This window comes from Cornus florida, unplaced genomic scaffold (assembly GCF_030987335.1).
Source record: "Cornus florida cultivar Cherokee Brave unplaced genomic scaffold, ASM3098733v1 CherokeeBrave_3.0.0_Hap2_Chr11, whole genome shotgun sequence".
Lineage (NCBI taxonomy): Eukaryota > Viridiplantae > Streptophyta > Magnoliopsida > Cornales > Cornaceae > Cornus > Cornus florida.
In genome coordinates, this window is record NW_026775581.1 from 116,481,555 (window position 1) to 116,495,758 (window position 14,204).

The following is a 14,204-nucleotide window of genomic DNA, read 5'->3' on the forward strand; positions in this document are numbered from 1 at the left end:
TAAGTGAGTTTTTCTGAATTGTGTGTTTACTAATTCAGTTGAATATATGTGAGTGTATCACATTTGTGTTCACTAGCCCACCAACTCCAACAAAGTGGTATCAAAGCCTTGTTACAAGATCGACAAAGAAAAATGACATTTAACAACATGTTGCAGCCCCAACTTCCCAAGTTTCGTGGGAAGAATTACAATCAGTGGCGTATATAAATGAAGGTGTTGTATGGATCACAAGATTTATGGGAAATTGTTGAAAACGGTTTTAAAGAACCAGAGAATCAAGCGGGGCTGAGTCAAGCACAACTCAATGAGTTGAAGGAGAATCGAAAGAAGGACAGGAAGGCGTTGTTCTTCAATTATCAAGCAGTTGATGAAGTAATTTTTGAAAGAATCTCGATAACCATTTCAGCAAAACAAGCGTGGGATAAGTTACAGGCCACTTATAACGGTAAAGATAAAGTTAAAGTGGTGAGATTGCAAGCTTTTCAAGCTGAATTCGATACGATTAAGATGAAAGATTCTGAAAGTGTAGAAGAATACTTTAATCGTATTCTTTCGATCACTAACCAATTGAAGGTAAATGGAGAAAATATTCAAGATCAAAGAATTGTTGAAAAAATCCCCCGAAGTATGCCCAAAAAATTCGAACACATCGTTGTAGCAATTGAAGAGCCGAAAGATTTGTCGACTTTGTCAGTAAATAGCTTGATGGGATCACTCCAATCTCATGAGCTTCGATTAAAGAATTTTGATTCAACACCTCTAGAACAGGCATTTCATGCTCAAACTTCTTTTAGAGAAGGTTGGAGAAGAACAAGAAGTGATCAAGGTGGCCGAGGAAGAGGAAGAAATAGTGAAGGAAGAACTTTTGAGTTTAAGGAAAATGCTAATTTTCCTCCTAATAAAGAAAGAGGAAGAGGAATGAATAGAGGTCGAGGCCGAGGTCGAAGCTAAGGATAAGGTAGAGGTCGCGGTGACTCATATCATCTCCAGTGTTTCAATTGTGGAAAACTGGGGCATTTTCAAGCAGATTGCTGGTTCAAAAAGAATGATAATGAAGCAAGCAACAGTTCGACATTCATGCACAAGGAGGAAGAAAAGGAAGAAGGAGTTTTCATGTTGGCTTGCAATACATAAGAAAAAGTTTCAGAAAATATATGGTATATCGACAGTGGTTGCAGCAATCACGTTATTGGAGATAAAAATGCCTTTGTAAATTTGGATGATCTATCCAAAGTGAAGTCAAAACTGATGAAAATAAAAGGCATTTTGTCAGAGGAAAATGCGACATTCTTGTTAAAAGCAAGAAGGGAGTGCAGAAGATTATTGATGTATATTATGCTCCAGGTCTTAAATACAATCTTTTGAGTGTTAGACAGATTATACAAAAGGGAAATGACGTACGCTTCAACAATGATGTTTGTGTGGTCAAAGATAAAAATGGTGGGCTGATTACAAAGGTACAAATGACACAAAACAGAATGTTTCCATTGAAGCTTATGTATGAGATGATGGTCAGTTTTAGTGCCGTGATGAATGAAGAATCGTGGCTATGGCATCACAGATATGGGCATATGAGTTTCAACTCATTATCCTACATGTGTCAAAAGAACATGGTGAAAGGTTTGCCAAGAATCAATAAAGAAGATGGAGTTTGTGAAGCCTGCATTTTGGGAAAGTATCATCTAGAGCCTTTTCCCATTGGAAAGCCGTGGAGAGCTTCAAAGCCACTTGAGTTGGTACATACAGATTTGTGTGGACCAATGCGAACCATGTCAATGGGAGGTAATCGTTACTTTTTGACATTTATAGATGATTATAGCAGGAAAATATGGATTTATTTGCTGAAAGAAAAGAGTGAAGCATTTGAAAGATTTAAAGCATTCAAAGCCCTTTCGAAAATGACAGTGGCTACAAGATCAAAACCATACGATCTAATCGAGGTGGGGAGTGCATCAGTTATAAGAAGTTTTTAATCAAGCATGGTATTCAACATCAGAAAACTGTTCGAGGGACTCCAAAACAAAATGGAGTTGCCGAAAGGAAAAATAGAACCATCATGGAGTTGGCTTGAAGTATGTTGACAGCAAAGAGGATGCCAAAGATTTTTTGCGGTGAAGCAGTATCATGTGTGGTATATTTACTAAATCGAGTTAAAACAAAAGTTGTTCAAGGAATGACTCCTTATGAAGCTTGGAGTGGTTTAAATCTAAGTGTTAATCATCTAAGAATTTTTGGCAGTATTGCTTACTCCCATATTTCAAACGAGAAGAGAGGTAAATTGGATGATAAATCTGAAAAGTGTGTTTTTGTTGGCTACAGTGAAAGTTCGAAGGCATATAGGTTGTACAATCCTACCTCAAAGAAGATAATTATCAACCGAGATGTGAAGTTCAATGAAAAAGAAGCATAGAAACGGGAAAATACCATTCAAGAAAAGAATTCAACTGTTGTGGATATGGAAAGCAAAGAAGAAGATCAAGATGTTCAGCATGTTGAAAACACACCAGATTCTCCAAGCTCGAGTTCATCATCATCAAGTGATGAAGAATCTCCTCCTCCAAAAACAAAAAGCATCCAGTAAATTTATGAACAGTAAGAAGAATTGATGGGGATGACTTGATAAATTTTGTGATGTTTGCTAATGCAATAAATTTTGAAGAAGCTGCAAAAGATAAGAAATGGAAGAAAGCTATGGACCAAGAAATTGATGCAATCAAAAGGAATAAGACATGGGAATTGACCGAGCTTCCAAAAGACAAGAAACCACTTGGTGTGAAGTGGGTTTACAAAATAAAGCTAAATGAGAAGGGAGAAGTGGACAAGTACAAGGCAAGACTTGTTGTGAAAGACTACAAACAAAAGCATGGCATCGATTATGAAGAAATTTTCGCTCCAGTGACTCGATTAGAGACAGTTCGATTAATTCTTGCAATAGCAGCTTAAAGAGGATGGAAAATACATCAAATGGATGTAAAATCAGCATTTTTAAATGGCTACATCAAAGAAAAGTTTATGTTGAGCAACCACTTGGTTATATGAAGAAAGGTGAAGAAGGCAAGGTATGTCATTCGAAGAAGGCCTTATATGGTTTAAAACAAGCTCCAAGGGTTTGATACAGTCGCATTGATAGTTTCTTCATAAAGAATGGGTTCAGGAGATGTCTTTATGAACATGCTATCTACACTAAAGAAGACAAAAGTGGAAATATTTTAATAGTTTGCTTATATGTTGATGACTTAATTTTCACCAGCAATTGTAAGAGGATGTGTGATGAGTTCAAGATGTCGATGATGAATGAATTGGAGATGACAGATATGGGTCTTCTTCATTATTTCCTTGGAATCGAAGTTAAGCAAGAAAGTGGTGAGATCAAAATTTCACAAAAGAAATATGCAAAAGATTTGCTTGCAAAGTTCAAAATGGAGGAAGCCTCACCAAGTACAGCACCCATGGAAGTAGGTTTGAAGTTGAGCAAAAATGTTGGGAGTGAAGATTTTGATGCTACTGTCTATAGAAATCTTGTGGGAAGTCTTATGTACTTAACCGCAACAAGACCAGATTTAATGTTTTCAGTTAGCATTTTAAGCAGGTTCATGGCAGCACCAAAGCAAAGTCATTGGGATGCTAGAAATAGAATTCTGAGATATGTTCGAGGTACAATTGATCATGGAATTCATTACAAGAGGGGTCAAAATTCAACTTTGACCGGATATAGTGATAGTGATTGGGGAGGTAGTGGAGATGATCACAAAAGTACTTCTGGATATGTCTTTAACATTGGTTCAGGTGAAGTATCTTGGGCATCGAAGAAACAACCTGTAGTAGCACTTTCAACTACAGAAGTTGAATATATTGCTTTGTCCACAGCTGGTTGCCAAGCACTATGGTTGAAATGGGTATTAGAAGATTTGAAGTATTTTCAGGTGAAAGATACTATTTTGTTTTGTGATAATAATTCAGCAATTGCACTTAGCAAGAATCCAGTTTTTTAGGACAGAAGTAAGCATATTAGAATCAAGTATCACTTCATTAGAGATTTGGTTAAAGATGGAGAAATTGTCATCAAACAATGCAAAACCGAAGATCAGATTGCAGACATTTTTACAAAAGCATTGAAGTTAAAAAGGTTTATCAAATTGAAGGAGAAACTTGGAGTTGCACAAGTCTAGCTTAAGGGGGGATGTTGGAAGATTAATCTAGACTTGTCTAGATTCATCTAAGAAAACCAAGTGATACTTGGGAAGGTGCAAAGAATCTCATAATAATTGCTAGTACATGTAACATTTTGGTGTATATGAAATATTTTGATTTATTGTGTAGTTCATTGCATGTATTAAATTCATGTACTAGAAGTATCCATTGAGTAATATAAATAGGTGAGTCATGTAAGCGTATTTAAAAACACAAACAATTGAGCAATATAAGATAAAGAATTCAATTTTATATAAGTGAGTGTTTTTGAATGGTGTGTTTATTAATTCAGTTGAATATATGTGAGTATATCCCATTTGTGTTCACTAGCCCACCAACTTTAACATATTTTTCATTCATCTAAATACTTATATCTTTTCTTGTGGAGTAAAAATTTATAGTCCACACCTTTTATATATATATATATATATTTGTTAGACTGTGTGTAATATTTAATTTGAAGTTACTTGATCTTTTTATGGGATGAAAATATATATAGTATATATTAGCCCATTCTTGCTTTTCATTAAGTTATTTTTTTGATAAACAATACAGTGATCCCTATGTGGTATTTTCCCAAATGACAATGAAACTTCTCTCCCGTCATCATCTTATTGATGGGCTACCCTAGTTGTATATTTTTTTAATGTCGAATTACCTATTGAAAAATTATATTTGTTGAGGACAACTTTCAAATACTCTCTTATAACTATGACCGATGACTATGTTTTTACTCTAATTCATGATTTTAGTTTCATCATGTGTTACATAGAAAATGATGTCTTGCATGAAGTTCAATTGGCAATAAACTGTAAATTATCATCATTTGTCAACAATAATTAGAAAAAGAAAAGAAAGAAAATAAAAAACTATGACTTCCAATTTTAATACAACTTGAGGTGTCTAATCACTTTTATTAGGTCTATATGTCCGACACCTTTTATGTACCATTCCAATCTAGGCGTAAGCATAGATTTGTTTGGCAATTAATTAAAGTTTAAAACCTTTTGATATCCACGTTCACACCGCTATGAAGCATGGAAAACGATTCGAGATATAAGATAAATTCTTTACAAAAGTAAGATATGTGATGCGACTTTGACATGACAACATACACATTCCTAATATAGATATGCACAAAAATTCATATACAAGTAACTGTATCTGATAAGTGTGACATATTTGGGCAATGTATTAAACATAAATAACTTTTTTTTTTTTAAATAATTAGAATATTTTTAGAATGTATAGCAGCATCTCCAAAGAATATCGACGTATCCATAGAGTATCTATGGGACTTGTTTGAAATGTGTTAATATTATTTTTTTATATCGGTCTTTAAATTTGGATACATATTATGTTTGGAATAATTGATATTGATTTGAAATAATTAATAACATATTAAATTTTTTGGCCCAAACTTATATCACTAAATTGATGATATTGTATTTTTTGGTACTGTAAAGGAGGAACTAACGCAAATTTTTAAAATTTTTAAAACAAATTTTCGTTACCAAACATAAGTCTGATTTTTATCTAAAACACTCCTACAACAAAACATTTGTTTTGTATTGATCAAAAACATAACGCGCCATACCAAACGGGCTTATAATGTTCAGATTTGTTCGGTAATTGACTGAGTTGGGCCATAACAAGCAGAGTCCAAATATTTCCCATTGGGCCGACGCTAAATATTTTTAAAGCATTGCAGGCCAAAGTGTCAGGACCACTGGGCCTACAAACAGTCTATTAAGTTGGACCATGGCCTAAATCCACATCAATTTCGGAAATAAACTAGATGTCAGTATAGTAAACTTAAAACTCTTTTATCCATTAGTTTTGGCTATGGATAAGAACAAGGTCGGTAACATGAAAAGAATTTCGTCGAATTGTAATAAAATTAAAAAGTTTATTATAGTATTACTTTATCAATTTATTTTATAATAGTAATAGTAAATTAGTAATAAACTATTTTTTTTTTTTTTTTTCCAATTTTAACGGATGTGGATATAGTTATTTGAAAAGTTTTTCTTGATTTATGAATAGACTAACAGATATTAGAAAAAACAAAATATGTTATCAATTAGTTACTTTAAAATCTATAAAAAAAAATAATCTAATTATTAAAAAGAAAGATATGGTTTTTGCTATCAAATGGTTATTCCGAAATGAGATATCGATGCTAAAAAATTTAACCAGACTTGTCCAGTTCCTTCAAATACATTAATTTTTCTTAAATTTACCCTAATTAAATGTCCAACCATCTGCAAGTATATTAATATAACTACTACTAAGTACGTACTAGTTAGAAGTGGTTAAGTAAATAATATTATGAATATTTAAAATTTTCTTATTCATATTATTGCAACGATGTAATTTATTATTATTATTATTACATTTTTTGCCATGGAATTTAGGAAAGTCAGTTGACACTTACGATATTACTACTAAATACAAAAAAGTTATCAGTAATGCGTGAGCCTTGCGTTATAGAATTAGAAAATTCGTTTCCGTGTTCCAAATTGTTTTTAAAAAAATGGAGCAACCTTAGCCGGGTCGGGCCTACTGCTAAACCCTCTCCAAAATCAGCCACTACAGTTGGAGAGGAGAGAGGAGAGAGGAGAGAGGAGAGAGATGAAGAGAGCAGTGGGGAAGCGAACATTGAAGAGCATGTCAGTTGTGTGGCAAAACTACAACACAGCCTCACCATCACCATCAACCTCAAGGGCCTTCAGTTACCGAATCATAAAATCTCCTCCTCTGCTTTCCCTTGACCTCCCCGATATATGGACTTCAGATTACACCCATTTCGATCCCCCCTCTATTTCAAAATGCGGTAAGTTGATGATTTTACTCTCTCTCTCTCTCTCTACGTATATGTATATATATATGTTTCTCTCTAGTCATATTTTAGTTTTCTGTGTCTTGCCTCTATTACTTCCACATAATTGATTAATCCACTTGAACAATTGGCTTCAATTAGGAATCCATCTTTAAATGCTTCAACATGGGATTTTTTTTTAGTTTCCAATTACATGGAGTTTAGTTTTATTCTAAGCTGTTAATTCTCCTATTGGCTGGGTTCTTTTGAGTAAGAAAATAGTTAGCTTCACTCTGTTATGATTTTTCATTATTGTGCTGTTGTTTTTGCTTCATTGTTAACAATATTGTCAAAATTGTACCATTTGCAATATGTAGCATACAGTTGGTCTCGATTTATTTGCTAAATGATTGGTATCTTGATGATGTATTTAAGTTGCCAATGTTTCACGCTATACATTGCCATGTCTTGCATTTGTAATAAATGATACAGACTATTAACTAGGTTTACCATCTCGTTGGCCAATTAATTGAATGTTTTTATTTTATTTTATATGGATTAAGAAGGAATTCGGTCTTTAAGACCTTTTATGCTTGAAGAAGGGTATTTGGGGCTATCAATTTCCTTTGTCATTTAAAATGAAAAGAATTTTTAGGGCCTTCCTCTTCTTTACACAGGATTTGGATTTATCTCCCCAAAACTCCTCCTCTCATTAAAATTTGAGTTTTTTTAATTATCTACATTAAAGTAGTTATTTTTCTTCTTTTTTAATTAAAAATTGGGAGAAAGGGAAATAAAGGAGAGAGCTATGAATTGTATGGGATCATTGCACTTTGAGGTGTGCAGTTTGCTAGTGTAGTAACACTCATTGTAGTTTTATTCAGATGAAACAACACTTAGCTTATTACCAGAATGATATTGCTGACTTGTAGTCTTAATTATATGTGTGTTTTGAATATAAAGACCTTTCCTCTTGCACCTTTCATCAAACATAAAAGAACAATATCGGAATGCGAGATACATACTACTATGTTACACGGACTCTGCAAAAGTAGGTGAAGGTACTCGTGTGACACACAATACTGGAACACAAGTTAGCAACTTTGGTTGGAATCAAAAGGTGGAGATGAGATACAGTCATACAACTACTGTGCTTATTTTCAAGAATGATTTGTTCTTTTGTAATAATGGATTAGAAGGGTGTTTTAAGTGTTATTACAATGAATTTATACTGTTGTGTTCTAAATAGCTTTTTGTGATGAATTCATTATGTTTTATTGTATTGAGTTTTTGAGAATTTGTGCCTTCAGATCCTAAGAAGATTAATCTAAAGACACCATTTACATGAATGTCAAGATCCACAAATTCAGTGACCATTATGGGCATAACTGTTCAAAGCTGAAAATTTCCATTAACCACTTTTCACTTTCCTTTTAACTTCAGCTCAAATTTTGATTTTTTGTCCTATACACCATGCGTGTGGCTTTTTTTTCCCTTCCTGTTTCGTTTACCTTCCACTGGGGCCTGGGGTTTTTTTCCTTATGTCGGGGATGTACACCTTGCATATTTTGTACCCTCTTTTATATGGCTTAAGGTACATTTATCATTTATTCCTCAAAGGGCTAAATCAAAGTGCCATTGTGTTGTTCATATTAGTACAGTATTGAGGTTTCCCTTTTAAGTTCTTCTCGACTCATATATAACTAACGTTATGTCATTTCCGTATCAAATAGAAAATATTTTTTCTGTTTTCATCAGTGTCATTTCAAAGTCCATGGTCAATGTGCTAGACCGGGTATTTTTAGTGATTTTTGCTCTATCTAGTTATTTTTAATTGTCATTGTGATTGAAACTGCATGGAAATCAATGCCAAATCAATAGACGGACCTACCCATTAAGAGTTTTTAATCAGGGAGCATGCGTACCCAAAAACATGGTCTCTCCTCCAAAACTGAATTCTCCGGTAGGAAAGCATTTAGATATTTATCTAAGCCAATAGCTAATATGTCAGTATGGTACCTGTCCGGTCAAATGATGTGGGAAAGTGGTCCACCATTTTTTTTTTTTTGGCGTGATTGGGTGGTGTAGAAGAGAGATCTTTATCTTAATAGGCAAAATACAAAGAAACATATTCAAGATGGATTCAATGAACAAGCCAGTATGAGGACTACAAAGCATGAATACTTCTATAAGGGGGCCGTATCTGTATCATATACGTATCAGGTACCGGTACTCCTTGGATACTCGCAAATATGTGATCTGACTCCCTAAACATTTCTATAATTTAATATATATATATATACGCGCGCACACACATAGATATATATCTAGCATGTATCCTGTATTTCTCAATTCTCAGATACTCTGACCATATATTCAACATTTCTCCTATACTTCAAGGCACATGTTTGAAATGCGTTGAACATTTTAATGCAATTTTTCTAAGTACAATATTGTATCATGATTATTAAGAAAAACATGATAAGAGTTCTAAATACTTATACTTTCTATGAAAAGGAAGAAATGAGAGAGAATGAGAGTCTATCATTTCTAATGTAATTCAAAGTTTATGTCCATGCAATGTAACTCCCAGATAGTTTGTCATAACTATTCCAAGGGAACATTAGTAATAATATATATAACATAACAAACCATTGTTGCTTTAAATTTGCATGCAGATATATATTTATATATATATATATATATATTAAAATTTTTATAGTTTATACATATCTATATAAATATAATATATATACTTCTGCATTGATGTGTCCTTCTGGTATCCTTATCCTATTTTGAATATTTTTCTGTATTGCCATCTCTCATGTCGTGTCCATGCCCAAAGCTTGAGAAGTTTTCCTTTCTAACTTGAACTACTTCTTCGATCCTACTTTGTTTTACCTCATCGGTCATTAAATTTTTCTTTCAACTTTAAAACCTTGCAGATTTGTAATTTCATAATTAGCTAAGCCTTATGGCACAGCTTACCTTGGTTTCTGGCTCAGAGGGTTCTCGTATGTCACAATTTTATTATTTTGTGTTACTCTGCTCACATTTATATCAGGCTTCTACTGTTTCCATTCTTTCCATGCCAGCCCCCCATTAAACCCAGTGTGGTTAATATCTGTTGTTCACCACAGCCAATGGACAGACTGCAAGAGTCATTGATGGGAAGTTAATTGCTGAGGAAATTTTATCAGGAATTTCTGTTGAAGTAAGAAGGATGAAGGAGTCCATTGGGAAGGTTCCTGGTTTGGCAGTAATTTTAGTGGGTCAAAGAAGGGACTCTCAAGCTTATGTCCGTAACAAAATGAGAGCTTGTGAAGAGACTGGAATTAAGTTTGAGATGACCGAACTGCCTGATAATTGCACAGAAGATGAAGTTCGTAATATATTGTCAAGTTTTAACAAGAAACCTTCAGTTCACGGAATTATTGTACAGCTACCTCTACCACAGGTGATTTGTCTGTGTTATACCTTTTTCATCTCTTACTTTGAGTTTGAAACTATGGATTTGAGTTTTTGGATGCACGGATGTTCCTTTATTTTTATCACATTTAAGCCCAACTACCATAATTTATGAGAATTATTTAAAAAAGAAAAAGAAATGAAACAAGAATTGTACCCAAAATGTTATGACTTACTTTCTTGGAGGCTTTGACTTAATACCGCTTCCTCTTCCCCACTACCTGTATGCAAGGATGTCAGTTACCCACCCGTTTGGTAAATATTTTCTTGTGGAAATTTTTCTTGAAACAGCAGATAGTTGTAGAGGAAGTGGATCCCCATTAAGATGTGGTGGGGTAGATGGCCAAAATGATTCAGTTTTCCTTGGATTATTTGTTAAAAGTTCCATTATCATGTGATTCATGTATATGGATTTGAGTAAATGATTGAGACAATTGAAATAGCCTGCTGAAACAATTATGTTGGATAATTTACATTTAACCATACCTGCTTTTGTGGTGAGCTGTGACATTTCTAGTTGCACGTGTAGCACTGGGTTTGTGAGCTTTAAATTGATTGCAATAAAAGTTTTTTTGGCATTAAATGGATGGCTAACTAAAATGTCTGGAACAGCATTTGGATGAGATGAGGATATTGGATGTGCTGAGCTTAGAAAAAGATGTGGACGGCTTCCATCCGCTCAACATGGGGAATCTAGCCATGAGGGGAAGGGAGCCGTTGTTCATCCCCTGCACTCCAAAGGGTTGCATTGAGTTGCTGCTCAGGTCTGGTGTGGAAATCATGGGGAAGAACGCTGTGGTAATAGGGAGGAGTAACATTGTTGGATTACCAGCATCATTGCTGTTGCAGGTGATACCGTGTTTCTGTTTTCTTCAAAATATTGGTTGTATATAATGCTTCTATTAGTAGATTGAGTAGGGATTTTTTTCAAATTGTTGGGCAGAGGCACCATGCTACAGTCAGCATTGTGCATGCATTCACAAAGAACCCAGAACAGATCACCAGCAAAGCTGACATTGTGGTCACAGCTGCAGGAGTGCCGAATCTAGTCCGCGGCAATTGGCTAAAGCCTGGTGCAATTGTTATTGATGTTGGAACAAATCCAATCGAGGTAACATTAGGTTCTATTATTACTGCAGAAATTGCCTGAGGACCCCAAATATCTAAAATAGGTTAATGCAGACTGATGCAAAAGAAAATTTGCATTAAGTAACGAATGAAGTATATTATGCTATTTACTAATTATATTGTTTTAACTGATGAACCCGAGTCAGGATAAGCGTATTAGATGTACGGAGAGAATCTCTAGAATCAAAAGGATTTAAGATAAGTAGCCCTAAAATGGAAATGATTTAAGATAAATAGCACTAAACCTGAATATATAGAATGTGACCATAGCCAAACTACAAATACAAGTAGGGCTATAATGAAAATCGAGGGTCAAGAGACAAAAAATATATAACATTTTTTGTATATTAAAATTAACTATTCAAAAAACTAGAGAAATTGAAGATGATGTTGATCATAGAACCAAATTAAAATGGGTTAAATCAAGTCATGCTTGCAGCATATGCCTCTAAATTTGAATGGTAAATTCTATAAAAACAAGTATTAGGTCATGAATTCTTTAATAGAATGTTGCGTAGACGGTTAAGAAAACAACATATTCATAAAATGAGTATACCTGAAATGCGAATGTCGAGATGGGTATATGATTTGAAAGGATCAAATTAGTAACGAATTTGTGAGTTGGTTACTAAAACACCAATTAGAGAGAATGAAAATGAGATGAAAATTATTTGGCCATGTGCAGTGAAGGCTAATAATTATACTAGGAAGAAAGAATGATATAGTACACATTGAGGGTAACATTAGGTGAAGAGGAAGAACAAAACTAACATGAATTGAGTTAGTAAGAAAAGATACCATTACATGTGGATTGTGGATTAAGTGGAATGACAAAACAAGATTCATGTAGGAGACCAAGACTTTATGAAGTTCGGTTGAGCTGAATTTAAGGACTCTTTAACTACTAAGAGAAACTCAATTTTTACCTAAGACAACATGGTTGAGAGTGATTGCATGTATCCACATGTAAAAAGTCTCAATTCAAAATGTGTGCGACTCCATGGCTTATTCAAAAAGGGGGAAAAATACTGAAAAAATAAATCAATAGAAACAAACAGGGAGAGAGAGAGATCACATATGTTTAATCAGCATGCAATAGGATGTAAATATAGCCTTTGTAAATTTTTTTTAGATTTGGTCCAAGTTGAACTAATTTTCTTTTTGTTTAACATCACTGATGAGCAGGATCCCAGCTGCGAGCATGGTTACCGTCTGACAGGAGATGTTTGCTATGAAGAAGCAGCAAGGGTAGCATCTGCAATCACCCCGGTGCCTGGAGGAGTGGGACCTATGACAGTTGCCATGCTCCTCTCCAACACTCTTGACTCTGCCAAGCGTGCTTACAACTTTGCTTGACTGTAAATCTCACTCTCACTCTCTCCATTGTATCTTTTTAGGGTAATATAAGTCCATCCTTAATCTCATGAAATTGGGAAATTCCATATTTATTGCAACATTTTCTGCAATAATGGGGGTATGATTGCACTTGTTGCACATGAATTCCTTGAAGTTTTGCATAATACTCCGTACTCTTCATAGAAACACACGCCATTCCCATAGAAAGAACAAAAGGAGAGCTCAGAAAAATCTAACGTTTCCCTTGAAAAGCTGAATTAAAATTTTTGGATTTTACAAATTATGCATATGGATTCTCTAGCCTTTTTGTCAAGTTGTCAAGCTTAAAATCACTAGTGATCTCCAATCAGATTGTTTATATTTATTTTCAGATTTAATATATGATTTTTTGGGTTCAAAATTTATCTAAATGAGTCGGAATTCAAGTGAAACTTCCTGTTTCGTCTTGTTTAGACTACAGTTTCTATATGCTTTGTATTTTAGTTGCTATTATCAATTATTTGTTTACAAAAGATTTTAGGAAAAGTGCTTTTTATTAATTTTAAAAAAAAAAAGTGTTTTTTTTCATTGTTTTCATTGCTTTGTTAGATCTTTAGATTTGTTGAATTTATGACCAAATCTTTCAGGCAAAAATTTTAAAATTAATTTTTGTTAGTTCAACTGTCTTGGATTTTACCAAATTTTATTGTTTATTTATTTATTTATTTATTTTGCACTGTTGCGTGTCGGGATACCTCCTCTGTGATAGAGAAAAATAAATAAATATTTTTTTTCCTTCTTGTTTTTTTCCACCTCTATCATTGCTGATTGCTTTCTCTAGCAACTTTTTCAAATATATTCACACTATGATTGAAATTCTGTCACTGGTCTCTTATTTAATATCAAATTGATTTGCCTGAAAGAAATACATACATATATATATATATATATATATATATATATATATTATAAATTATTTAGGGAAAAAATTGATTATAAATTTTTACTGCACGAAACGAATTATATACATATATATATATATATATATATTATAAATTATTTAGGGAAAAAATTGATTATAAATTTTTACTGCACGAAACGAATTATTACCCCTAGGCGTGATTTATTTTTCTAAAAAACTGGGTTTACAAGTTCCATTTTTTTATCTTTTTTTAAAAAAAAAAAAATGATGGAAGAAGAAGAAAAGAAAATAAAATAAAATTTTACTACCCTGTCAAACAATGGTTCAATTCGGGAAGAT

The 14,204-nt window shown here is 33.5% G+C and overlaps 1 protein-coding gene across 2 annotated transcripts; it reads left to right on the forward strand.

The window, feature by feature from the left end:
* The first annotated feature begins 6,735 nt into the window (after positions 1–6,735).
* Positions 6,736–13,302, forward strand: LOC132282282 (bifunctional protein FolD 1, mitochondrial-like). 2 transcript variants are annotated; one of them, XM_059783895.1, is made up of 5 exons: positions 6,736–7,027; positions 10,213–10,469; positions 11,093–11,329; positions 11,424–11,591; positions 12,794–13,302. In XM_059783895.1, the coding sequence occupies exons 1-5, from the start codon at positions 6,826–6,828 to the stop codon at positions 12,962–12,964; spliced, it is 1,035 nt and encodes a 344-aa protein (XP_059639878.1). In that variant the 5' UTR covers positions 6,736–6,825; the 3' UTR covers positions 12,965–13,302. The 2 variants fall into 2 exon arrangements, with proteins under 2 accessions (XP_059639878.1, XP_059639876.1); XM_059783893.1 differs by having other exon boundaries at positions 6,739–7,027; positions 10,153–10,469; positions 12,794–13,294.
* The last annotated feature ends 902 nt before the right edge of the window (positions 13,303–14,204 follow it).